The 26,958-nt window shown below is 40.3% G+C and overlaps 1 protein-coding gene and 1 long non-coding RNA gene across 16 annotated transcripts in view; one reads left to right on the top strand and one right to left on the bottom strand.

Moving 5' to 3' along the window:
- MAP7 (microtubule associated protein 7) overlaps window positions 1-26,958 on the top strand; it is a 181,503-nt gene that overhangs the window by 96,607 nt on the left and 57,938 nt on the right. For 14 of the 15 annotated variants that reach the window (XM_069598489.1, XM_069598488.1, XM_069598479.1 and 11 more), the window contains exon 2: window positions 23,269-23,370. In XM_069598489.1, coding sequence (XP_069454590.1) covers window positions 23,269-23,370 — 102 coding nt within the window. Of the gene's footprint in view, window positions 1-22,983; window positions 23,118-23,268; window positions 23,371-26,958 lie in introns of those variants that run through there. The other variant, XM_069598487.1, reaches the window with a different exon arrangement.
- LOC138444887 (uncharacterized) lies at window positions 6,346-9,584 on the bottom strand. The gene is made up of 2 exons (XR_011258644.1): window positions 9,413-9,584; window positions 6,346-7,463 (listed from the first exon to the last, which is right to left on the bottom strand). It is a non-coding gene; the product is annotated as an uncharacterized lncRNA (long non-coding RNA).

Raw genomic sequence — 26,958 nt, 5'->3', positions numbered from 1 at the left:
CAGCCTGGCTTACAGCAGCTCTGGTCTTCCCCACCTCCACTGAGTATCTGTTGAATTTTTTCCTTTTTTCCAGGAGGAGCTATCTATACAGATTTACCCTCCCAATCTTCCTCACCCATCTCCTGACTTCACCAACTACTGTAGCTCCCAACTCCCAAATAGAGATTGTCACGTAAGAAATGGTCTCACAAAATGCACTCCAAAAGCACTTCAAAGAAAGGAGTCAGTTTATCAGCTTAGTTCTGGCTTAGCTCTTTGTGACCCTGAAAAACCTTAAAGCTTAGGCAGATTTAGGACTTGTAATTGGATTCTCTTGTTTGGAATGGGTGTAGCATACTTCAAATGAATATACATATTAGAAAACAAGCATGTAAGTTGCAGCCTGTAAAGCAAATAGCTGTTAGTGTTCTGTATTGTAAAGAGCCCTTCCACCTGGCCTGATACCGTTTGCCAGGTTGTGACACCTGCCACACAGTCACCTTTGTCCTTTCGTGAGTTGGCCAGCTTCTGCCAAACTGTTTCCTTGTTTTTGAGACTGAACCCTTTTCTTTAGTTTTTGTTCTCATGTGTTACTATGTTTAGATATGCAGTAGGTTCCAAAATTTGAGATCCGCTATTTGGGAATATTTTTAGTATGGCAAATTAAAGAAATTGATCAAATAAAATGCCATGTCTAGTAAAAAGATGATGAAGAGAGCAGAACACCACGTTTTAAATTTCACTTTTCCTTTCCTGCGGAAGGCTGGAGGGAAACTTTGTGATTTAAATCCCTTTTCTTGGCCTGGTACTGAATTTCTGGTCATTTACTGTGTGAGCATAGCAAGGTCTGGGCTGCATCACATTTCTTTGCACTCCAGGGTAATTGGAGAAGGAAATGGCAACCCACTTCAGTATCCTTGCCTGGAAAATCCCATGGACAGAGGAGCCTGGTAGGCTGCAGTTCTTGGGGTTGCAAAGAGTTGGGCACAACTGAGCAACTGACACTCCAGGGTAATTATTTCAGAATTGTTATTGTTCAGTTGCTCAGTCATGTCTTGACTCTGTGCACCCATGAACTGCAGCACACCAGGCTTCCCTGTCCTTCACCGTCTCTTGGAGTTTGCTGAAACTCTTATCTATGGAGTCAGTGCTGCTATCCAACTATCTCATCCTCTGTCACCCCCTTCTCCTCTTACCCTCAGTCTTTCCCAGCGTCAGGGTCTTTTCCAATGAGTGGGCTCTTTGTATCAGGCAGCCAAATTATTGGAGCTTCAGCATTAGTCCTTCCAATGGATATTCAGAGTTGATTTCCTTTAGGATTGATTGGTTTGGTCTCATGCTGTCCAAGGGACTCTAAAGAATCTTCTCTAGCATCACAATTCAAAAACATCAATTCTACGGCACTCAGCCTTCCTTATGGTGCACCTCTCACATCCCTACCTGACATAGCTTTGATTATACAGACCTTTGTCAGCAGAGTGATGTCTCTGCTTTTTAATATGCTATCTGGGTTTGTCATAGTTTTTCCTCCAAGGAGCAAGTGTTTTGTTTTGTTGCTTTATTTTACTTTACATTACTGTATTGGTTTTGCCATACATCAACATAAATCTGCCACAGGTGTACATGTGTTCCCAATCCTGAACCCCCCTCCCACCTCCCTCCCCATACCATCTCTCTGGGTCGTCCCAGTGCATTAGCCCCAAGCATCCTGTATCCTGCATCGAACCTAGACTGGCAATTCATTTCTTATATGATATTATACATGTTTCAATGCCATTCTCCCAAATCATCCCACGCTCTCCCTCTCCCACAGAGTCCAAAAGACTGTTCTATACATCTGTGTCTCTCTTGCTGTCTTGCATACAGGGTTATCGTTACCATCTTTGTAAATTCCATATATATGTGTTAGTATACTGCACATATGGCTGCAGTCACCATTTGCAGTGATTTTTGAGCCCAAGAAAATAAAATCTGTGACTATTTTCCATTTTTCCCCCCATCTATTTGCCATGAAGTGTTGGGACCGAATGCTATGATCTTAGTTTTTTGAATGTTGAATTTTATGCCAGCTTTTTCACTCTCTTTCACCCTCATCAACAGGCTCTTTAGTTCATCTTCACTTTCTGCCATTAGAGTGGTATCATCTGCATATCTGAGGTTGTTGATATTTCTCCCAGAAATCTTGCTTCCAGCTTGCGCTTTATCCACCCTGGCATTTTATGTGATGTGCTCTGCATATAAGTTAAATAAGCAGGGTGACAATATACAGCCTTGACACACTCCTCTCACAAATTTGAACCACTCCATGTCTGGTTCTAACTGTTGTTTCTTGACCTGCATACAGGTTTCTCAGGAGGCAGGTCAGGTGGTCTAGTATTCCCATCTCTAAGAATTTTCCACAGTTTATGGTGATCCACACAGTCAAAGGCTCTAACATAGTAAATGAAGCAGTATATGTTTTTCTGGAATTCTCTTGCTTTTTCTATGATCCAGGGGATACTGGAAATTTGATTTCTGGTACCTCTCCTTTTTCTAAATCCAGCTTGTACATCTGGAAGTTCTTGGTTCACATACTATTAAAGCCTTGAAGGATTTTGAGTGTAATCTTGCTAGCATGTCAAATAAGCACAATTGTACAGTAGTTTGAACATTCTTTGGCATTGCCCTTCTTTGAGATTGGAATGAAAACTGAGCTTTTCCAGTCCTGAGTTTTCCAAATTTGCTGGCATATTGAGGAGTGCAGCACTTTAAAACAGCATCATCTTTTAGGATTTGAAATAGCTCTGCTGGAATTCCATCACCTCCCCTAACTTTGTTCATAGTACTGGTTCCTAAGGCCCACTTGACATCACACTCCAGGATGTCTGGCTCTAGGAGAGTGACCACATGATCATGGTTATCTGGGTCATTAAGACCTTTTTTGTACAGTTCTTCTGTGGATTCTTGCCACTTCTTAATCTCTTCTGCTTCTGTTAGGTCCTTGCTATTTCTGTCCTTCATTGTGCTCATCTTTGCATGAAATGTTCTATGATATCTCTTAAAGAGATCTCTGGGTATTTCTTGAAGAGATCTCTAGTCTTTCCCATTCTATTGTTTTCCTCTATTTCTTTCTTATCTCTCCTTGCTATTCTTTGGAACTCTGCATTCAGATGGATATATGTTTCCTTTTCTTCTTTGCCTTTTGCTTCTCTTCTTTTCTCAACTTTTTGTAAGGCCTCCTCAGACAACCACTTTGCCTTTTTGCATTTCTTTTTCAATGGGATGGTTTGGGTCACCGCCTCCTGTACAGTGTTACGAACCTCCATCCATAGTCCTTCAGGCACTCTGTCTACCAGATCTGATTCTTTGAATCTATTTGTCACCTCCACTGGATAATCATAAAGGATTTGATTTAGTTCATACCTGAATGATCTAGTGTTTTCCCTACTTTCTTCAATTTAAGTCTGAATTTTACAATAAGAATTGTAAATCTTATCAGAGGCACAGTCTGATTTTGGTATTGACCATCTGGTGATGTCCGTGTGTCGAGTTATCTCTTGTGTAGTTGGAAGAGGGTGTTTGCTATTACCAGTGTGTTCTCTTGGCAAAACTCTGTTAGCCTTTGCGCTGCTTCATTTTGTACTCCAAGGCCAAACTTGCCTGTTACTCCAGGTATCTCCTGACTTCTATCTGTTGCATTCCAATCCCCTATGATAAAAAGGACATCTTTTTTTGGTGTTAGTTCTAGAATTATTTAATAGAGTCGAATGTATTTCAGACTACAAAGTTTACACCCCTGATAGTCACTAGCAGAGTAAGTCCTAGTACAACATCCGTGCAGAGCTGCTGGGCTGGGACTCGGCACTGTGTCATCACAGGTGTCATCAGCCTTCTTCCCCTGTTTGTCACCACTGGCTGGCAGAGGAAGGAGCAGCTTCTGCCTTCCACACTTCTCAGCACTTTCTGATTTAACAGCCTGTGATTCTGGCTTCGAAGTGGGCATGAAGGCAGCCAGGAAGTGTTCTACCTTTTGCTGCTCTGCTCCATTTCCTGTGCAGAGAAGGTGCCAGAGAAACAATTTGATTTCCGCTCAACCCACAGCATCTCACGTCAGAGTCGGCAGAAGCCACAGCTTGAACCAATACAGGTTTGGCTTGGAAAACTGAGAGGGAAAGTGGTACATGTATCCACATGGAGCAACCTGGTTTGTCAGCTTCTGATTCAGACCTAGCACTGCTGCTCCTGCTGCTAAGTCGCTTCAGTCGTGTCCAACTCTGTGTGACCCCATAGACGGCAGCCCACCAGGCTCCCCCGTCCCTGGGATTCTCCAGGCAAGAACACTGGAGTGGGTTGCCATTTCCTTCTCCAGTGCATGAAAGTGAAAAGTGAAAGTGAACTTGCTCAGTCATGTCTGACTCTTCGCGACCCCATGGACTGCAGCCCACCAGGCTCCTCCGTCCATGGGATTTTCCAGGCAAGAGTACTGGAGTGGGGTGCCATCGCCTTCTCCGACTGTGACTCCTAGTGGATCCCTTTCCTGCCTTTGCTGGTTTTCCCCTTTCTCCCAGGAAAGTCAAGTTGTCTTGGAGTTTTCTTGGTAGTCCTCCTCCTTGGAAGTGGTTGCCTTCTCAGTAGAATCCAGACTGGCAAGAACAGAGAGGCCTAAATTGCCAAAGATGAATTTACCAATGCCAGAGGCAAGAGATCAAGTGCTGGTGTTGAATGTAAATTATACTCAAGCAGGAAGATTCAGATAACTTGAAGTTAGAAAGCAAGACAGGGAATTGCTGTTATTTAATTTCTTCAGTCATGTGTTGAAAATGATGAATGCAGTGCAGTTAAGAAGGAACTTGAAAAGTAGGCTGAGGTTAAAAAATTCAACAGAAAAGTAAGTATCGTGATGTTTTGAATAAATTAAATGTAAATATATATATATATGCACATAGACATTTTTTCCAGAGAGAAAAGAGGGGAAAATAAGGGGCTTCTATTTTTAATTTACAACTTTTATGTACAGTTTGACTTTGCTAGCCGTAGAAGAGACATTTCTTTTTAACATAAAAAGAATAAATGGGTTATTCAGGTGGTGGGATTACGGACCTTTCAAATTTGTTCCTCCATAGTCGTGCTATTGCCTTCTCCATTATATTGTATAGAAAAGCTAATAAATGCTATTTTTAAAAATATACTAATTCAGTTGAAACTTTTTATTTCCTTTTATAGGCAAGTGTATGATTAATACCTGCTGTGATAGCTTCTCTCTCAACAGTTCTATAAATGTAAGTTAGTCCCCTAGCCAACCTTTGGGTGCTTCCGTGCAGTGTAAGTAGTCATACAGAGGGCCTTAGGATACTATCAATAGCTGGTGAGAAAAAGTAGAATTGTGGCTCAGGAGTTACCAAGAGCTATTCCAGATGACCAAGTTTGCTCTGGGGGAAACCTTCACGTTCTTTTCAGAAATACTGGCTTCTAAGTTGGAATTCCTGTGATTTCTATCACAAATGATATTATTAAAACCACCTGATCTGGGGACCTCCCTGGTAGTCCAGTGGCTAAAACTCTGCACTCCCAATGCAGGGGGGTTGATCCTTGGTCAGGGAACTAGATCCCACATGTCACAACTAAAGATCTTTTTTTTTTTTTTTAGTTTTTTTTTTTTTTAATTTTAAAATCTTTAATTCTTACATGCGTTCCCAAACATGAACCCCCCTCCCACCTCCCTCCCCATAACATCTCTCTGGGTCATCCCCATGCACCAGCCCCAAGCATGCTGCATCCTGCGTCAGACATAGACTGGCGATTCAATTCTTACATGATAGTATACATGTTAGAATGCCATTCTCCCAAATCATCCCACCCTCTCCCTCTCCCTCTGAGTCCAAAAGTCCATTATACACATCTGTGTCTCTTTCCCTGTCTTGCATACAGGGTCGTCATTGCCATCTTCCTAAATTCCATATATATGTGTTAGTATACTGTATTGGTGTTTTTCTTTCTGGCTTACTTCACTCTGTATAATCGGCTCCAGTTTCATCCATCTCATCAGAACTGATTCAAATGAATTCTTTTTAACGGCTGAGTAATACTCCATTGTGTATATGTACCACAGCTTTCTTATCCATTCATCTGCTGATGGACATCTAGGTTGTTTCCATGTCCTGGCTATTATAAACAGTGCTGCGATGAACATTGGGGTACATGTGTCTCTTTCAATTCTGGTTTCCTCGGTGTGTATGCCCAGAAGTGGGATTGCTGGGTCATAAGGTACAACTAAAGATCTTGCATGCTGGAACTAAGACCCAACACAGCTAAATAAATAAGTTGGAAAAAAAAAAAAAAAACAACACTGATCTGGCATCTTTGCTCATTTTTTTTTTCCTACTGCTATTTTTCAAATCTAAATGCAAATCTGCTTTAATATGCTAAACCAGCCCCTGTTTTGCTTTCTGACTTCTGGAAGAAATTGGAGTAAGTCACGATGCATCAAATGAAGGTGATGCTGAAACACGAAGCATGTACAGACTCCCCAGTGTCAAGCCTGCTCATGAATGCCTTGAATGAAAAGCCCTTCTCTAAGACACCACGCATGAGATATTTTTATCATCTAACCACCACCTAGCTCTGTGGGCCTTTTTTTTTTCCTTTCTGGTTCCTCACTGTCCTTTGTAGCCTTTTATTATCCCCCACCTAAATTAAATCCTTGGCCTTTTCTGAATCTCACCCCCCTTCTAAGCCAGTTTAGAGCACCCCTCCAGCCCTCAGTGATGTCTGACTGAGCTCCAAGAGGTAATAGTTGAGAAGCAGAGGAAGTAGAAGCCAGCAGGTTGGGCTGGGGCCCAATTTTGGAAGATATTTGGAAGCTAAGCACTTGGACTTCATTCTATAGTTAGTGAAAACTCTATCAGGTGGTGGTGGTGGTCATTCAGTCGCTAAGTCACGTCCAACTCTGCAGCCCCATGAACTGCATGCAGCACATCAGGTTTCTCTGTCCTCCCCTGTCTCCCAGACTTTGCTCAAATTCATGTCCATGGAGTCAGTGATGCTATCTAACTATCGCATCCTCTGCCACCCCTTTCTCCTTTGGCCATCCATCTTTCCCAGCATCAAGATCTTTTCCAATGAGTTGGCTCTTCACGTCAGGTGGCCAGCGTATTGAAGCTTCAGCATCAGTCCTTCCAGTGAATATTCAGGTTGCTTTCTTTTAGGATTGACTCATTTGGTCACCTTGCAGTCCAAGGGACTCTCAAAAGTCTTCTCGAGCACGGTGATTTAAAAGCATCATGAAGTTAGAAAGTTCTTCGACACTCAGCCGCCTTTATGGTCCACCTCTCACATCCCTGCATGACTACTGGAAAAACCATAGCTTTCACTGTATAGACATTTGTTGGTGAAGTTAAAGCCTCTGCTTTTTAATAACACTGTCTAGGTTTGTCATAGCTTTTCTTCTAAGGAGCAATGTATTTTAACTTCAGGTTAAAGATTGGTTTTCATTGTGAATACAAGATCTAGAAAATAAAGTGATTTAAACAAATTAGGCTTTTGTTTTGTTTTCTTGCCGACAGCAAACATGCTAATACTTGTTCAGCAGCTTAAAAATGGCAGGGTCAAGTTCTGTTATTCCCATCACCTCTTTGTCATCATTGCCTTCTAGTTATAAGGTGAATGAATGCTCTACTTTGAACATCACATCGAGATTCAAGGCAGAAAGAAAAAGAGGGGAGAGGAGCAAACCCACCAGGTCTGCTTCTCCTCTAAGGGGCTTTCACAAACCCCACCAGCAATTTCAGTTTTCAACTCTTCAGCCAGAGCTGTGCTTTGTGGCCAGTCAGGGTTCTATTAGAAAGAAGCATCAGAGAATATATATTTATTGGATAACCTGCACAGATCTGTACAGAGCCTTCCCTGTGCAGGTTGGCACTATGAATTTCCACATAAGAAACAGTGTATCAAGCATTTCCGCCAATTTATTAAACGATAAAGCATAGTTTTTGCTTTGCCTCTCATGAGATTATCAGTATTTAGAACTTTTGGAAATAAACATTCTAAAAGTCATATAAGATAGAATGAAGTCAAATGCTCCATAATGTGGGGCAGCCTTGGAGTGTAGCAAAAGTCAGAGAAAGAAATGTGTTGAAGATAGGGTAACTAGAAGAGATTTTAGGAAAAAGAGACTTGAGCTGGACTATGAAAAATGATCTGAATTCCATACGATACTATAATGGTGGATACATGACGTTATACGTTTTTCAAAGCCCAAAACGACACCAAGCATGAATGTTAACGTGAACTATAGACTTCGGGTGGTGATGAGGTGTCAGTGTAGGTTCATCGATTGAAACAGATGTCCCACTCAGTGAAGGAGATTGATGGTGGGAGAAAGTGTGTATATGTAGAGGCAGAGGGTACATGGGAACTCTCTAAACTTTCTGCACAATTTTTAGGTAAACCTGAAACTCTCAAAAATATTTTTTAAAAATAGTAAGATGGATTGGATTAAATAGTTGGAGAGATGGTGAGACTGGTGATCCAAGGAGAGGAGAAAAACTATTAATAACAAGGTCACAAATGTAGAAATAACTATAGCATAAGACAGCATGGTGAGACTGGGTTAGCCAGTCATTTTAAAACAACCTTTAAGTTAAATGTTCAGTAGTTACCTGAAATGAATTGGAATAACTTTTAACCTTTCACTATTTGCCATTCATTCCTATTGAGTTTGTCAAGGTTAACATAAAAAAAGTTTAAAGTTAAGTATTTTACTATTTTCTGCAGAGGAGGAACGGTTAATGATTAATATTCTGCAACCATGTGTATATGGGAAGCACAGATTATGCATTTGGTCAATTAATACAGGATTAAAATTACTTTCACATTTCTTTGCAAAACTGATATTTAAAATTAAATCTACTGCTTATTTGGGACTCTTTGTAAGAATTGTACATTTACTATCTTGATAATTTTACTTTGTATTTAAGTACAAAATCTTTTCTGTTTTGTGGCCAAAAATAAGCATTTTTTAAAACTCTGGCATTAGTCATTTTAGTTTTCTTTCAAGATAAGTTGCAATCCTGTTAAAAGTAAAAACAGCTTCTTTCAGTTGGTGACTTTAATTAAGGGGAGTATAATAAAGTTGAGTTCTAATTATTTTTCTTTCCTAAATTATTTAAACAGTTGCTTTTAATTACACACTGAATTTAATTGAATTGGGTCTAATTTGATCAGCTCCCTATCCAGCTGTTGAAATTTAGACAATTAACTACAATCTGTAATTTACCATTTCCCAGTGAGACTGGAAAACAGTATGGTTAGGGTTTTCACCCTTTTTCTATATTTTGCCCTGTACTTTGCTTAATCATAAACATTATTCATATTACAGGGCAAAGATCATTTGTGAAACTGTGACTGGTAAATATTGCCAGGAAAATACGTCACCCACAGGGATGAAAAGGCTTACCTTTTAATCTGGTTATATTAATACAGGTGAAAAATACAGCATTTTCTCTTCTGATTATAGTGTTTTCTCCATCTGGCTGGAGGGAGGCTTTTGTTTATTTTTTGTTGACTTTTAAATAAAAGCCTCTTTGGTTGAATTTAAAGTGTGTAGTGAGTGTTTACTCCTGTTGGCTAACTGTATCAGAAGGACTTTGGAACACAAATCAAGAAGCTTTTGGTGATAAACAAAACAGCTTGAGAAATAATTCTCAGTCATTTCCACATGTTCCATGGAACATGTGCTTTTCTGAAATGCTTTTCATTTCACCTAAGATGGATTTTTTTTTTTTTTGGCTTTTTAACAAACAGATTATCAAAACATATCTATTATGTTGCTTTGGAAAAAAGACTCGAGTTCACAAATCTCTCAAAGATGAAATGCCTGTTTCACGGAGTGTCTAATGTTTCCAGCCGGAGACTGTACTCTTCTCAGGCTTTATCCCAGGCAGTATAGGTGGTATACTTTTGTATTGGAGATTGACCCTCTGTTCCCCAGTTATTCACTGTTAAGTGGTGATGGTGGTTTAGTCCTTAAATCGTGCCCGACTCTCGCATCCCCATGGACTGTAGCCTGCCAGGCTCCTCTGTCCATGGGATTCTCCAGGCAAGAACACTGGAGTGTGTTCTTATTTAAGTGAAAGTCGCTCAGTCGTGTCTGGCTCTTTGTGACCCCATGGACTGTACAGTCCATGGAATTCTCCAGGCCAGAATACTCTGATGGGTAGCCCTTCTCTTCTCCAAGAGATTTTCCCAATCCAGGTATCAAACCCAGGTCTCCTGCATTGCAGATGGATGCTTTACCAGCTGAGCCACAAGAGAAGCCCTCACTATAAGTGGTACTGAGCAAACCCTTCTATTATGTGGCTGCCACAACAGTCATTTGATTTTGAGTCTTGCCTAACACATTGTCAGCACCATCCTAGAATTACGTTAGTTTTTGTTTTCTGACACGGAGCAATGTAACTGTGATCTGACAGTTCTTTTGGTCACCTTTTTTCTACCGTATCTGCTGGAGAAGGAATAGGCTACCCACTCCAGTGTTCTTGGGCTTCCCTTGTGGCTCAGCTGGTAAAGAATCTGCCTGCGATGTGGGAGACCTGAGTTCGGTCGCTGGGTTGGGAATATCCCTTGGAGAAGGGAATGGCTACCCACTCCAGTATTCTGGCCAGGATAAGTCTCAAAGAGTCAGACAGAATAAGCGATGTTCACTTTTTCACCATCTTCAGTTCAGTTCAGTCGCTCAGTCGTGTCCAACTCTTTGCAACCCCATGAATCGCAGCACGCCAGGCCTCCCTGTCCAACTCCCGGAGTTCACTCAGATTCACGTCCATCGAGTCAGTGATGCCATCCAGCCATCTCATCCTCTGTCGTCCCCTTCTCCTCCTGCCCCCAATCCCTCCCAGCATCAGAGTCTTTTCCAGTGAGTCAACTCTTTGCATGAGGTGGCCAAAGTACTGGAGTTTCAGCTTTAGCATCAGTCCTTCCAAAGAAATCTCAGGGCTGATCTCCTTTATAATGGACTGGTGGGATCTCCTTGCAGTCCAAGGGACTCTCAAGAGCCTTCTCCAACACCACAGTTCAAAAGCATCAATTCTTCAGCGCTCAGCTTTCTTCACAGTCCAACTCTCACATCCATACATGACTACTGGAAAAACCATAGCCTTGACTAGACGGACCTTAGTCGGCAAAGTAATTTCTCTGTTTTGAATATGCTATCTAGGTTGGTCATAACTTTTCTTCCAAGGAGTAAGCGTATTTTAATTTCATGGCTGCAGTCACCATCTGCAGTGATTTTGGAGCCCCCCAAAATAAATTCTAACACTGTTTCCATTGTTTCCCCATCTATTTCCCACGAAGTGATGGGACCAGATGCCATGATCTTAGTTTTCGGAATGTTGAGCTTTAAGCCAACTTTTTCACTCTCCTCTTTCACTTTCATCAAGAGACTTTTGAGTTCCTCTTCACTTTCTGCCATAAGGGTGGTGTCATCTGCATATCTGAGGTTACTGATACTTCTCCCAGCAATCTTGATTCCAGCTTGTGCTTCTTCCAGCCCAGCGTTTCTCATGATGTACTCTGCATAGAAGTTAAATAAGCAGGGTGACAATATACAGCCTTGACGCCCTCCTTTTCCTATTTGGAAGCAGTCTGTTGTTCCATATCCAGTTCTAACTGTTGCTTCCTGGCCTGCATACAGATTTCTCAAGAGGCAGGTCAAGTGGTCTGGTATTCCCATCTCTTTCAGAATTTTCCACAGTTTATTGTGATCCACATAGTCAAAGGCTTTGGCATAGTCAATAAAGCAGAAATAGATGTTTTTCTGGAATTCTCTTGCTTTTTCCATGATCCAGCGGATATTGGCAATTTGATCTCTGGTTCCTCTGCCTTTTCTAAAACCAGCTTGAACATCAGGAAGTTCACGGTTCACGTATTGCTGAAGCCTGGCTTGGAGAATTTTGAGCATTACTTTACTAGCATGTGAGATGAGTGCAGTTGTGTTGTAGTTTGAGCATTCTTTGGCATCGCCTTTCTTTGGGATTGGAATGAAAACTGACCTTTTCCAGTCATGTGGCCACTGTTGAGTTTTCCAAATTTGCTGGCATGTTGAGTGCAGCACTTTCACAGCATCATCTTTCAGGATTTGAAGTAGCTCAACTGGAATTCCATCACCTTCACTAGCTTTGTTCATAGTGATGCTTTCCAAGGCCCACTTGACTTCACATTCCAGGATGTCTGGCTCTAGATGAGTGATCACACCATCATGATTATCCAGGTCGTGAAGATCTTTTTTGTACAGTTCTTCTGTGTATTCTTGCCACCTCTTCTTAATATCTTCTGCTTCTGTTACATCCATACCATTTCTGTCCTTTATCAAGCCCATCTTTGCATGAAATGTTCCCTTGGTATCTCTAATTATCTTGAACAGATCTCTAGTCTTTCCCATTCTGTTGTTTTCCTCTATTTCTTTGCATTGATCGCTGAAGAAGGCTTTTTTATCTTTTCTTGCTTTTCTCTGGAACTCTGCATTCAGATGCTTATATCTTTCCTTTTCTCCTTTGGTTTTCACCTCTCTTCTTTTCACAGCTATTTGTAAGGCCTCCCCAGACAGCCATTTTGCTTTTTTGCATTTCTTTTCCATGGGGATGGTCTTGATCCCTGTCTACTGTACAATGTCAGGAACCTCATTCCATAGTTCATCAGGCACTCTATCAGATCTAGGCCCTTAAATCTATTTTTCACTTCTACTGTATAATCATAAAGTGAGCAAATGTATACTTTTTCTTTTTTACTTGTCATTAATACTTTCTCTTCTTGGGTTTTTGCCACAGTTTGTTTGGGGTACATTATCTACAATTTCTTGCCCTCTTGTTTCCTTCTTCAGGCATTTATTCAGTGTCACCTGTATGCCAAATGGTGGGCAAAATACTAAAGATATGGAGCTGATAAAGATGAAGGCACTATCCTTGCCCTCAAGTTCCTCGGGTCTGGTAGAAATTATCGTAGTTCTGGAAACACCTGGCCAAGTGTCAAAGACTAAATTAGCCTGTCACTCCCCTTACTTGGAGAGCATCTATGGTTCTTCAAGGTCAGAATATGATGTCGGTGTGTTTGTGTGTTCAGTTGCTCAGTCGTTTCTGACTCTTTGCAACACCAGGTACTATAGCCCACCAGGCTCCTCTGTCCGTGGGATTTCCCAGGCAAGAATACTGGAGTGGGTTGCCATCTCCTCCTCCAGGGGATCTTCCTGGCCCAGGGATTGAACCTGCCTCTCCTGCTTGGCAGGTGGATTCTTTACCACTGAGCCACCTGGGAATTTAAGTATGATGTCTGTGATTAGACATCAACTCTTTGGAGTAAACAAGTAGCTTACCCCTTATCCCTTAAAAATATCTTGGTAACTTGGTGGAATTATCTGTTGCAATTATTTAAATAATATTTATATCTTTCCTGTTGTGTACTTTGGCAAACAAAATGGATTTTTATAGAAAAGGTTATGTTGGCATTTTATCTTACTGTATACGAAACTTCAGTGCAACTGCTTCAGTTTCTTTGTGGAGGTTGATTGATTACAAACTGTTAATAAAAACCAACATGTGTCTGTTCCATTCTTCATGCCTTATTGTCAGTTTTGTAGATGAGTGGTGTTTTCGGTGAATTCTGTTCCCATACATCACATAACTTCACGCAGTGTTTGGTTTATATTGATATTTGTAAAATCCATGTCTCTACATTGGATCTGTATTATCTCAGTATTGGAAAGATTTCTTTGTTTTTTGGATGAATATCATTTTCCATAACTGTCATAACTTCATTTCTTCATAATGAAAAAAAAATCATCAGAAAGGGATTTTCAATATTCATTGTTGCTGGATGAGCTCCCTCTTAATTTTAAAACCTCCACAGGGTATTACAAGCCTCTAATGTAGTACAGTGGAGCTGCTGAGTCATTAGTTTTTTTTCTATTTGGAATGTGTGAAATGCCAAAAAAAAAAAAAGTCTTAATTGAGTCATTTCTGTCAATATGAATAAGGAGGATGCAGTGTATGTCCCAGATACACATTATCATCAAATATTCTCATTTAACTGCATTTGTTTTTACAACAAGAAATGAGCAAGAGTGCTGAATAAATGGTTCATTGTTCTTATTGTTGCGTCAATTTAAACGTGACCAGATGTCGCACCATGCCACAAAGTGGGTCTGTTCTGGTGCAGAAGGGTAAATCAGACTCTGCGCTGTTTCTCAGCATCTCTAGTTACATATGTTGCCATGGTGCGGTGCCTGTGAGTTTGCATAGTGACGTGACTGCTTCCTAGGTTTGCCTATGAAAGAGTAAAGATACTCATCAGCATCTACCCACATCACCTGCCTGTGTATCACCTTCAAAAACACCCCACCTGTTTCCCAGCCAGGCACTGTTCCTCCATTCTCTATTTCCTATTCCTGCTCACTGCTCTTGCTTCCTGGAGTCTGTGACTGGGTCTCCATTTCCTGCAGGGTCTGAAGCCGAGGAGACCTGGAACACCTCCACAGGGGCCCTGTGCGGAGCTGCCTCTCTGTCCTGGCTCCCACTAGGACAGCCACACTGACTCTGCTCGTCCTTGTCTCCCTGATGCTTCAGCTACAGACAGAAGTTTCAAAACACAGTCACTCGAGTCACTTTTCTCCCTTAATAGTTAAATAATCATCTCTTGGTACAGCTTAAGGGAAAATGGGAAAATCTGCATAATTATTAAATTGTGCAGAAAGTGGAGTTTTTAAGATGTGGTTTTAGTCGGATTTGTTTTTTATTAAGATGATAACCCTTTTGAATACATTTCCAGCAGGCTTGTGGGGCCTTAACCTTTCATTTACCCAGAATCTGCTGAAGCTAGATTAGTTCACAGCTGCAAGTGCCATCTGGCACTCTTGTGACTTCCCATTGCCTTCATCACAAATTCAAAGCTCTTGGAATCTGAGGAGGCATTGACCTCGGGCTGTTTGTCTTATTTTCACCTGCCCGCCTTCCTACGCCCCCTGTTCTGACTGGACAGTCCCTCGATGCACTCTCATCTGTGTGCCTCGGTACTTTTGCACATGCCATGCCCCAGCCAGGAGGATTCTCGGCATCCCTCTCACGTATCTGTATTCCCTCCATTCGTCAAAATCTTTATTCAGTGACATTCCCATCTCTACTACCCCCTGTAGTACGGCCTCCCACCTCTGATTCCCTAAAACACTGTATCATTTATTTGGTTACTAGTCCTCCGTAGTGTATTGATTTTTGAAAACTGATTTGGTCTATTGTTGTAAATGCCTATATTTGCATATTGTCTCCACAAAAGGACAGTGAGGATCTTGGAGGTAGGTGCCATGTCCTCAGTTCAGTTCAGATGCTCAGTCATGTCTGACTTTGCGACCCCATGGACTGCAGCACCCCAGGCTTCCCTGTCCATCACCAACTCCCAGAACTTGCTCAAACTTATGTCCATTCAGTCGGTTATGCCATCCAACTATCTCATCCTCTGTTTTCCACTTCTCCTCCAGCCTTCAATCTTTCCCAGCATCAGGGTCTTTTCTAATGAGTCAGATCTTTGTGTCAGGTGGCCAAACTACTGGAGCTTCGGCTTCAACCTCAGTCTTTCCAATGAATATTCACCTTGCAGTCCAAGGGGCTCTCAAGAGTCTTATTCAACACCACAGTTCAAAAGCATCAATTCTTCGGCGCTCAGCTTTATTTATGGTCCAACTCTCATATCCATACATGAGTACTGGAAAAACCATAGCTTTGACTAGACGGACTTTTGTTGGCAAAGTAATGCCTCTGTTTTTTAATATGCTGTCTAGGTGTGTCATAGCTTTTCTTCTAAGGAGTAAGCATCTTTTAATTTCAAGGCTGCAGTCACCATCTGCAGTGATTTTGGAGCCCAAGAAAATAAAATCTGTCACTGTTTCCATTGTTTCTGCATCTATTTGCCATGAAGTGATGGGACTGGATGCCATGATCTTTGTATTTTGAATATTGAGTTTTAAGCCAGCTTTTTCACTCTCCTTTTTCACTTTCATCAAGAGGCTCTTTAGTTCTTCTCTTTCTGCCATAAGGGTGGTATCATCTGCATAGCTGAGGTTATTGATATTTCTCCCAGCAATCATGATTCCAGCTGGTGCTTCATCCAACCTGGCATTTCGCATGATGTACTCTGCATATAAGTTAAATAAGCAGGGTGACAATATACAGCCTTGATGTTATGTTGATGTACTCCTTTCCCAACTTGGAACCAATCTATTGTTCCATGCCAGATTCTAACTGTTGCTTCTTGACCCGCATACAGATTTCTCAGGAGGCAGGTAAGGTTATCTGATATTCCCATCTCTTGGAGAATTTTCCAAAGTTTATTGTGATCCACACAGTCAAAGCCTTTGGTGTAGTCAATAAAGCAGAAGTAAATGTTTTTCTGGAACTCTCTTGCTTTTTCAATGATGCAATGGATGTTGGCAATTTGATCTCTGGTTCCTTTGCCTTTTCTAAATCCAGCTTGAATATCTAGAAGTTCTTGGTTACTTACTGTTGAAGCCTGGCTTGAAGAATTTTGAGCATTACTTTGCTAGCGTGTGAGATAAGTGCAGTGGTGCAGTAGTTTGAACATTCTTTGGCATTACCTTTCTTTGGGATTGGAATGAAAACTGACCTTTTCCAGTCTTGTGGCCACTGCAGAGTTTTCCAAACATGGTGGCATATTGAGTGCAGCACTTTCACAGCATCACCTTTTAGGATTTGAAATAGCTCTGCTGGAATTCCATCACCTCCCCTAACTTTGTTCATAGTGATACTTCCTAAGGCCCACTTGACTTCATACTCCAGGATGTGTGGCTGTAGGTGAGGGACCACACTGTGGGGGTTATCTGAATCATTAAGATCTCTTTTGTATAGTTCTTCTGTGTATTCTTGCCATCTCTTCTTAATATCTTCTGCTTTTGTTAGGTCCATATCATTTCTGTCCTTTATTGAGCCCATCTTTGCATGAAATGTTCCCTCGGTATCTCTAATTATCTTGAAGAGATCTCTCGTCTTTCCCATTCTGTTCTTTTCCTCTATTTCTTTGCATTGATCACTGAGGAAAGCTTTCTTATCTCTCCTTGCTATTCTTTGGAACTCTGCATTCTGATGGGTATATCTTTCCTTTTCTCCTTTGTTTTCCACTTCTCTTATTTTCTCAGCTATTTGGAAGACCTCCTCAGATAACCATATTTCCTTTTTGCATTTCTTTTTCTTGGGGATGGTCTTGATCACCGCCTCATGTATGATGTCATGATGCTAGGTCCTACAGTCTGTATTCTTAGCGCATGGCACAGTGGCCAGCCCATAGGAGTGTCTGTAAATTTTTACTGAAAACATTATGTAACATTTCTGAGCCTGGGAATACAGTGGTTCCATTGACAGTAACAAGGAGACCAGCTTGGCTCATTCTGTGAGGAAGGTTAGTTCAACTTTGACATAGTTTCGAGAGATAGCAGAGATACATGAGCATATATTCCCTAGGGGTGGAAGACTGTTTATAAATGCAAAGCATATTTATAAATCCAGACTGGAAAATGACTGAGGTCAAGATTGTGCTTTAGGTAGGCCATAAAGTGGGAGAATATTTCTGCAGGGAGAGAAATTACTGGGGGAAATCAAAAGCTCCCTAGAAATTAGAGGTCTAGAAAAGGATAAAGTTGTAGAAAAGATGTATTGTTCACTTAAGATTTTCCCAATACTGAGTACAAGGTGTCCCATGGAGTAGGGTATTAACTGAGTAAATGTGAAGAAAACTGAAATAAAGTAGGAAATTAAACCTGGGTTTGTCTAGTGCTGACTCCCATGAGCTTTAATCATTCCTACACAACTTCACAAACAATTAGGAGGAATTTAAACTGAAAAGCTCTCCATGTGGAATAATCAGAAAAGTCATTAGAAGTTATGAAATTGCATTATGACTTTCTTATTCTAATGCAAGTTTTATAAATAATGTTGGATAAAACATTTAATAGCGATGACTTAAATGTTACAATATTCCTGGCAGCTCTTTTAGAGTAAATTTTAACTGTCAAGTAAATAAGCAAAAGGATTTCATACAGTAGGACATTTTAGGTGAAACACTCTGAATTACCTGAGACTCTCCCAAGAGTTCTTTTTAATCTTTAGATGTTGTGATTTTAAACCAGGAATGTTCTTCAGTTGCCATAGTTATATTCTGTAGTCAGATTTTCATATAAGATATTTGTGATTCAGGTTCTGTGATTCACTGAGAAGGACTCAGAATTTAACATACAGTCATACTTGTGCCTAAGATTTATCATAGCAACAAGGAGACATAAAGCAAAATCAGACCTTTCCAAGGAAACACTGGCAAGCCTGGAATGTTAACTTTCTTTCTGCCCAGGTAGATTGATGCTATGAGACATATGAAGTTACAGTGTTCAGCCATTTTTTACTACAAAAAAAAAAAAACCACAATTGTCTGCAGTTCAGCCTCTAGTTCTGTTTTCTGGTTTACTCCCCAAAGGTATGTGTGTAGCCTGGGGACTTGATTGCACAAAGTCCAACCCATACTGAGCGGGGCTAAAGTTTTGCTGTTTCCCAGCCCATATGCCATGCTTGCTTTAAAACAGTGACAGAAATACATCATTTTTGTGGGGCTTAAGACCACCTGTGATTCAGTGAGTTTAAGCTTAACATGGTCCCTAAAGTTGTAGTCATAAATGTCTTGGTAAACATTTTGACTAAATTAAGCATTTGTTGGACCAGTTATGTTCATCACATGAGAGAAGGCATTTCAACCAGCCTCTACAGCCAAACATAGACACAAAGCAGTGAGAACCCCATGACCTTCATGGAAAGACATTGCAAGGAGTGTATTAGTAGTGAATCATAGAGGAGGTCGATTGTAGACACACATTTGTGGCACTTCCTGAAGCTGCAGAATTTTTTTACTAAATGAAAGCTCGGAAGGTCTGCTGCCTGCATCTTCTATTGCAGAGTGATTTAGAGACAGAGTCTCAGACCACAAGGGTGCTTCTCTCCATCCTTCCTCTTCTCTTTAACACTTTTACATGTGATGCTAATGGAATAAAGCTTTCAAGCTAGCAGGAAGATCAATAAAAATTTTATAAGGCTACCAAAGTCTTATTGAGCATCATAGTATATGGCTCAGTTTTCTCTTCTGAAAAATGAAAGAGGTTCAAATAAATAATACTGGAAATGTCATCTGGGTCATTTTAAAACTGGTATTTTAATGGTAATTTTTAAAAGGGTGTATGTGATCCTACCTGCTAGTTGCCTAGGATTTCCAGATTTTTAAATGTTGAAATCTTAAAATGGATAAATTCCTATTTTCATTCTGTTCTCAAACAGTGAAATTCCCTGCCATTTGTTTGAAAAACAAACAAACAAACACCCAACCCTCTCAGAAGCTACTATTTTCCTGCTATTATAAGTGAGTTTTTTTTCTTTTTTGACGACTTATCCTTACTTTTGGCAACTTGAAAGGTATTACATCTCAGAAAACTGTCATCTCTCTAAGCCCCAGAAAGACTGATGATTAAGTCAGGAAACTAGAAACTATACTCTAAGTCCTACCTTCCTGTAGCCCCCAGGAGGTGTGATTGTAGCTGAGCTGCAAACCTCTGAAGCCAGCAGCAGAGCCAGGCTCTGCTCCGTAGGACTGCTGTCACCAACTTGACTAAGTTTGCTTTCCCTGTTAGCATTAAGCAAGCAAAGCCCAGAGGAACTAACTGGAAACCTGCCTTCCCACATTGGTGTAGGACTAGGGGGAGAGCCAAAAAACCTGCCACTTTTTATTGAGCCTTTCAGTGGGCCCGGCAGTCTCATTTAATTTTCACAACCCTGAAAGTGTTTTCCTGCATTGCAGATGGGGAAATTATGACTGAGAGGTTGAGTGACGTGCCGTGCGTTCACAGCTCATAACTGGCAGAGCCTAGTCAGCTGACTCCAAAGTGCACACCGCCTCCACTACAACCTCAACACACAGCTCTATACCTGGGAGTGTGGGAGGCCCAGGACCTTGAGGAAGAGCATAAATGTTGAGAGAAGGAGGGCTGAATGTTTGCTAAACACCTCCTGTGGGCCATGTTCTATAATAGATTCTTAACATAGATCTTTTCAATTAATTCCCCCAGTGACATTTCAGTTAGGCCATTTCACCCTCTGAGTTAGGCCATTTCACCCTCATATTACCTACTCAGAGAAGTCAAGAAACTCTAACAGTCACTCAGCTAGTAAGTAGCAGGGCTCCCAGAGGCTTCTCTGGTGGTGCAGATGATAAAGAATCTGCTTGCAGGGACTTCCCTGGTGGTTCAGTGGTTAAGACTTCATCTTCCAATGCAGGGGATGCAGGTTCAATTCCTGGTCAGGGAGCTAAGATCCCACATGCCTTCAGGCCAAAAAACCGAAACATATAAGACAGAAGCAAAATTGTAACAAATTCAATAAAGACTTTAAAAAAAAAAAAAAAAAGAATCTGCCTGCAATGCAGGAGACACAAGAGACACCAGTTCACTCCCTGAGCCAGGAAGATCTCCTGGAGAAGGGAATGGCTACCCACTCCAGTATTCTGACCTGGAGAATTCCATGGACAGAGGAACCTGGCAGGCTACAGTCCATGGGATCACGAAGAGTGAAACACAACTGAGCAACTAAGCACACACACATAATCGTGGCCAAAACAGACTGACTTTCAGTTTACCTTTATTTTACTAAATTTAGCCTATCAGTTTTATATGAACAAGCAGCAGCAACACATTTTAAGATCAATTTTACATTTGTTTTGTTATGAATAGGACTCAGAAGGATTTTGTGATAGAAATGAATTCCTGAGATCCAGATGATAAGAAAGTGGGCAGATAGATCTAACTCGACTGGGTCTAATAAAAATCAGATATATTGATAGGTAAATTGGAATTCAGGTAACCAGACCTCCAGACTCCCAGTATAATTGAAATTTATATTTTACATTTGAATTTCAAGACAAAGCAAATTACAATCTAAAAAAAGGGGGAGAGGGATTACCCAGGAATTATTTGGAAAAGTCACTTGCACCGAATATGTCTTCTTTTGGATCTCCTTCGTGGTCTACTGCAACATAATATTTAGCTACGTTTGATATTTGTTGTCCGGGCCTGAGGGCCTTGCAGATATCAACAGAGATAGATTAAATTATGTCAAATATGCTAAGGTAAGAAAGAAATGAATGCATATGAAATACAGGCTAAACAAATAGTCCTAATTATCTTTCAGTTAAGTAAAAATGATAAATAGAAGCTCGCTTAAACAGCTTACTAGTTAAGGCTTTATTTGCTATGTGCTAGAGGTGGCTGTATAATAAAAAGAAAATAATCACAATATTCCCAATCTGTGTGCATTCCTTTTTGTTTATCTTCTTTATGAGCAGTTTTGAGAATATCTTGCAAAAGATAGGAGAAAGTTGTTCTATCCATATTAAGCACCAGAGTTCCAGTTAAGTCAGTTTTTGGTCTTTAGGGGCTGCCTCTAAAAGTGTGAGGCTGTAGGCCAATATGAACTAGTGTGGCCTTTACCTGCCACATAGTGATAACTGGCAACTTGTTTTTGGCAAGTAGGATGAGAGTGTTATAGCAACCAGTGTTTATGTTTGAACCTGTTATTTAAAGCCAACAAATTGTTTGAAACTGGGCAGTTAAACAGTGTTAAAAATATAGCATAGGATGCTTTCTGCTGTTCAGTCTGTGGTTTCCTATGCTAGCTAATACTATATGTAATTGAGAGGCATCCATAAAAATTTGGTTTATTCTTTGTTCAGAGCTTAAAGGTAAAGGTTTAGCAAATTTAATAACTTTTTAAAGTACATCTGGGATACCATTTTCAAATTTAGTCTTCCTGAAGTATAACTGTCATACTCTTTGAGGTTCAAAAACCCTGAACTACTGAATCTCATTTTCTAGTTGTTCTCCATTTCCCTCAGCCTAGTGGAGGAGATAATAAATGTGCAATGTGTCAGGGGATAAGGGCTACAAACAAGGCAGAGTAAGGAGGAGAGATGAGTGACGCAGGTGCTGTTTTAGATAGATCAAGAGGACTCTAATATCACATTTGAACAGAGACTCAATGGAAGTGAAGGACAGACGCGTGTTAACATCTGGGAGAAGAACATTTCAGGTACATGCAAAGGCTCTGAGACGGACGAAGTCAGTATGTAAGATCTGAGCAGAGTAATTAAGAGGTTAAGTGGTACAAGGTAAAGGCCAAACCATATAGTACCCTGTAGGCCGTGGACAGCCCTTGAATTTTTCTCTGAGTGGGATGGTGGCTTCTAACAGTGACATGACTTAGGATTTAATGGGATCACTCTGGCTGCTGAGATGAGCGGAGACTGAAAATCAGTGGTGGGATCTGGAAGACTGATTAAGAGGACATTCCAGTCACACAGGGAAGAGAGGATCAGAAGGTAGTGATAGAGATGATGATTTTTTAAGGTAGAGCTGAAAGAACTTACTACTGAATCAAACTTGGGGAGAGACTGGAGGAGAGAAGTCAAAGATGATTCCAAGGCTCCAGGCGTAATCTACTGGAAGAATGGAATTGCTTGAATGGATGGGGAAGACTGTGGGTGAAACAGATTTTCAGGCAGAGGGTAGGAGGCAGGGAAAATCAAGAGTTTGGTTTTTGACACCACTTAATGAGAAGCAGCAAAATACTTTAAATATCTTTTGAAATAAAAGCAAAATGTGTAAAGAACAGTTTACCTGGAGGACTTTATACTTTATATAACCAGGGAGTTGCCTGATATTTCTGCCCTTTGGTCACTTCCTAGAATACATTTGCCTTAGTCTCTTGAATGATCTTTGTTACTGAACATTTGTTAGAGGCTTTTCCAAAATCCTGTAAATTATATCCCTCATTCCCTTTTGGTGACCTGCTTGGTTATGTTCTTGGAATTTTTTGGTTCCAAATGCATGACCTTTGTAAGAACAAAGATCAGATGCTCTAGATCCCAGTCTTATTTCTTCGTGGTTGCTCTATGTATAAACTGGAGCAGCCAGGGTGAATGACTTCATGGACCCTGAGCACACCACTGCTGTAGGGTTGGTCAGTTGAGCTGAGGCTATTGATTCTTGGGTGTGTTCTTCCCACTGAACATTATGCTCATTGAGGGTAGGAGTTATCAGCTGCTTAATCTTTGTATTTCCTGGGTCTAGCCTAGTACTTGATACAAAAGTTGACAGCAAATTTTGAATATGTGAATGTTTCTGAATAAATTTTGAGAAACTAAATATGTCTTTTCTCTTTTATCTCATCTGTGTAGTACCTGATGGCAACAAAGTACAAGATAAGAAAACCACTGCCTCCCACCGGCTCTCCACTACTATTTCAGGACAAAATAGCAACCACTCAGGAAATAAACCAGGTACTGTGCATTGCCTTTGCTGTGGAAAAAGGAGGGTAATCCCAAAGGTCTTAGGCCTGCTAGAATTTAGGAGAGCTTGGTTTCAGTCCTGCCATCAAAACACACATTTAGACAGATTTCTAGAAGTCAGAAAACCTCTCACACCTTGATTTTCTTTCTTTAAAATGGAGATTCAAAGCTAAGCCCTACTCACCTCTCAGAATCATTTTGACAGGCAAGATGGTATCTGTGAGTGCACTGTTAACTGTCAAGCAGTGTTCGAGAGGTAACAAGTTTTCCATTCTGCCTGAAATGATAGAAATGACACAGTTTTTTTGTACCTGTATGCCCAGCATTAGTGCATATCTCTTCTGTGACTTTTTCAAAACCCACTTAAGGAAATCATTACACGCAGCAATACTGGTATAGAATTACGTTTTTGTTCTCTGTTGCCTGCAATGATTGTACACCTACACAGTAATTTCATTTAATAGCCTGTGATTCATGGTCTGTTCCATTCAGTGATACAAAGAAGCAAACACTCTGTAAGCAAACTACAAACAATGGAGTAAACAATTCAGTAGCTTCCGGGTATCCAGCAACCATGATGTGGTCTTTGGGAGAGACTAACTTACAGTATGATGACCAGAGATAGCCAAAGGAAGGAAAAGGCAAACCGAACACCTCTTGAGGTTCTTGGAAGCCTATTTCAGGCTGCATCCAAGGCCAGAGTCACTCAAGAACAGTGCATCAGTGGGACTAAAGATGGAAATAACTGTATCTAGCCCCATAGAAAACATTCCCTGTCCCGCCTAGTTTTGTGGGGCCTTTTTTCTTATGTGGAGGAGGTCTTGAACGGAGCAGATAAGTCTGCCTTGCCATTCAGATGATGTATAACAGGTACAGTTACAAGCACTGCATTTGCTACCATTAGTAGCAAATGATGTATAGTTTCAGTGGAGTTTTAATTCACAGGCTGAGATTTTGCCTATTTAGTCAGTTTACATTTTCATTCATTTATCCGTCCATATATCCACCCAAAGCACAGCCAACATGTAATGTTTCTTGAGTAATTGCCCAATGTTGGGGGACTCTGAGAGATACTGTGTGAGCAAAGCCACAGGACCGCTGTCCTCACAGGGCTTATTCTAGTGGACTTTCTTACCCTCTACTCCAGTGGGCATCCTTTTAGAAGTAGAAGCTGTTTAGCATGAAAATCCCCTTTGTTTTATCATGAGAATTGAACATAGCTAAATGGTTTATACTGATTTTCCCTTTTCCATCAACCATCATTTCTAATTCCTCTCATTCTATATTGTGCAGTTTATACTTTTATATCCTGATAATTTGTTTATTCATCTGGTAATAGCACTATGGAGGTACTAGGAATACATTATTGAAAGACAATCCTACTGTCTGCTGCTGCTGCTGCTAAATCGCTTCAGTCGTGTCCGACTCTGTGAGACCCCATAGACGGCAGCCCACCAGGCTCCTCTGTCCCTGGGATTCTCCAGGCAAGAATACTGGAGTGGGTTGCCATTTCATTCTCCAATCCTACTCTCTATCTGACAAGTATAGTAGAAAAAATCAGTATATGAATAGATCATTCTAACATAATATTTCTATTGTGAGAAGAGAGATGTGCAGAGTGCATAGAAATATAGAGGCCAAAAGAAAAATCTTTTCTACCCCAATTGATTCTTTGATTTATATTGCTAGAGTCAAGTTCAGTGAGGAGACGTTTCATTTCAGATTGTGTCTTTTAAGTATACTTGTGTCTGCTTTCTTGTATATACACATAAGCACAGATACATCAAAGACTCTTATTTTTAAAACCACCATGTTATTTTCCTGAGTATCTCTGAAGATGATATCAGAGGTTCCATGTTGGAGTTATAGGTTTGAGTAAAACCTTTTGATTTTATGGGATATGAGTCATGGGAACATCTGTCTAAAGCATTTTTTAAAATTTTCTTACTTCAGGAACTTGGGAAAAAGTACATGCTCTTTGGGGGATATTTTGAGTATTGCCCTGACCAAATGCGAATATCCTGACAGTAGTTGTTCAGATAGAGTCAGGGTATAGTGAGTTCTTATAAAAAGCCTTGTCACAGTGAATTTATTTTTCTAGATCTTTGAGGGTCACTCTTTAGTTCCAGCTTTTTCAGGATTGCATGTTTTCACATGTAACCGCAGGCTATTATCAGCATGCCCTTTCACTCTCAAAAGTACCCTGGTTTGGGTGGTCCCTTTACTTTTCAGTTATCACAGGTAGAAGGTTGGATGCAGAGTGTAGCTGCAAGTGTGTCTCCTCTGAAATCCTATTTCTCTTAAAAACTTTTCCTTCAAAAAATTAAGTAACAATTCTATTCTAATGGTTAGATCTATTGAGAAACAGTGTGAAATATTCATGATGTCAAACTATTTTCTATACCTTCATTTTGTTCCAGAAAAAAAGTGATAGGATAGAAATGAGACGGAGAAAAAAAAAATTTCAGAAAATTCGATATTGACTTGCAATTATTCAATTGTATTTTTTTCTGAAATCCTACCTTTAAAGGTCATTTTTAATCAGTTTTTAATTATTAAACCTTAGAATTGTAATCATGAATATTTACTAATACCTTTTATTTATTTACTTTTTAATTTTTTAATAATTTTTAATTTTTATTTATTTTTATTTTTACTTTATTTTACTTTACAATACTGTATTGGTTTTGCCATACATTGACATGAATCCACCACGGGTGTACATGCGTTCCCAAACATGAACCCCCCTCCCATATCCCTCCCCATAACATCTCTCTGGGTCATCCCCATGCACCAGCCCCAAGCATGCTGTATCCTGCATCGGACATAGACTGGCAAAAATCTATTGTCAAATACAAGTTTGGTATGAGTTTGCCCTCATAGTGAATGTTAATTCCATTAACATTTAGGAGTGTGTAGGCTCTAAATGTTAACCAAGGTTGCTGGCTCATTTGTTTCTTTCATTCATTTAATAAATATTTATTGAATACCCTCCTTTCTGCCAGGTATAGTCCTAGGCTTTGGGAATATATAGCAATGAACAAAACTGACCAGGCTCTGCTCCTCCCTACCCATATTCATAGCCATCTTTAATCTGCCACAGGGTGTTTAGTAACATTCTGGTACCAAAGTGACCTTCTTATCAATGTGACCAGAAGGATGGAAACAGAATTCAAACTGAATACCTTTTTCACTTCACAGTGTTTTTTAGTGGCAGGTCCTGAAACCAACCAAACTCGTCTAGCATATAATAGTCATTGTGCACGTTATATTTTAGAAATGCGTTGTATTTTAGAAATGTGTTATATTTGTTCTTTACTTTCTCAAATCAAATTATAAATAAATAGTGGTTGAGATCAGTGCTGAAGCGATAAAGGTGGCCAGGGAGAATTACTGAACTCATAAGCGTTGGCCTTATTTATAGTGTTTATTGATACATCTTAATAGCACTATATACAACCTGGTTTCTGAGGTCCTGGTGTTACCAGACAGGATACAGTTTATTACATGTGAAGAGTGTAATTTTCATGTGGAATGATATCATAGAAATCAGAGGTGAACTATGCCCTTTCTTTATGT

This window comes from Ovis canadensis, chromosome 8, assembly GCF_042477335.2.
Source record: "Ovis canadensis isolate MfBH-ARS-UI-01 breed Bighorn chromosome 8, ARS-UI_OviCan_v2, whole genome shotgun sequence".
Lineage (NCBI taxonomy): Eukaryota > Metazoa > Chordata > Mammalia > Artiodactyla > Bovidae > Ovis > Ovis canadensis.
The sequence above is the reverse complement of the archived record's forward strand: the minus strand, read 5'-3'. Positions and strand labels throughout refer to the sequence as shown.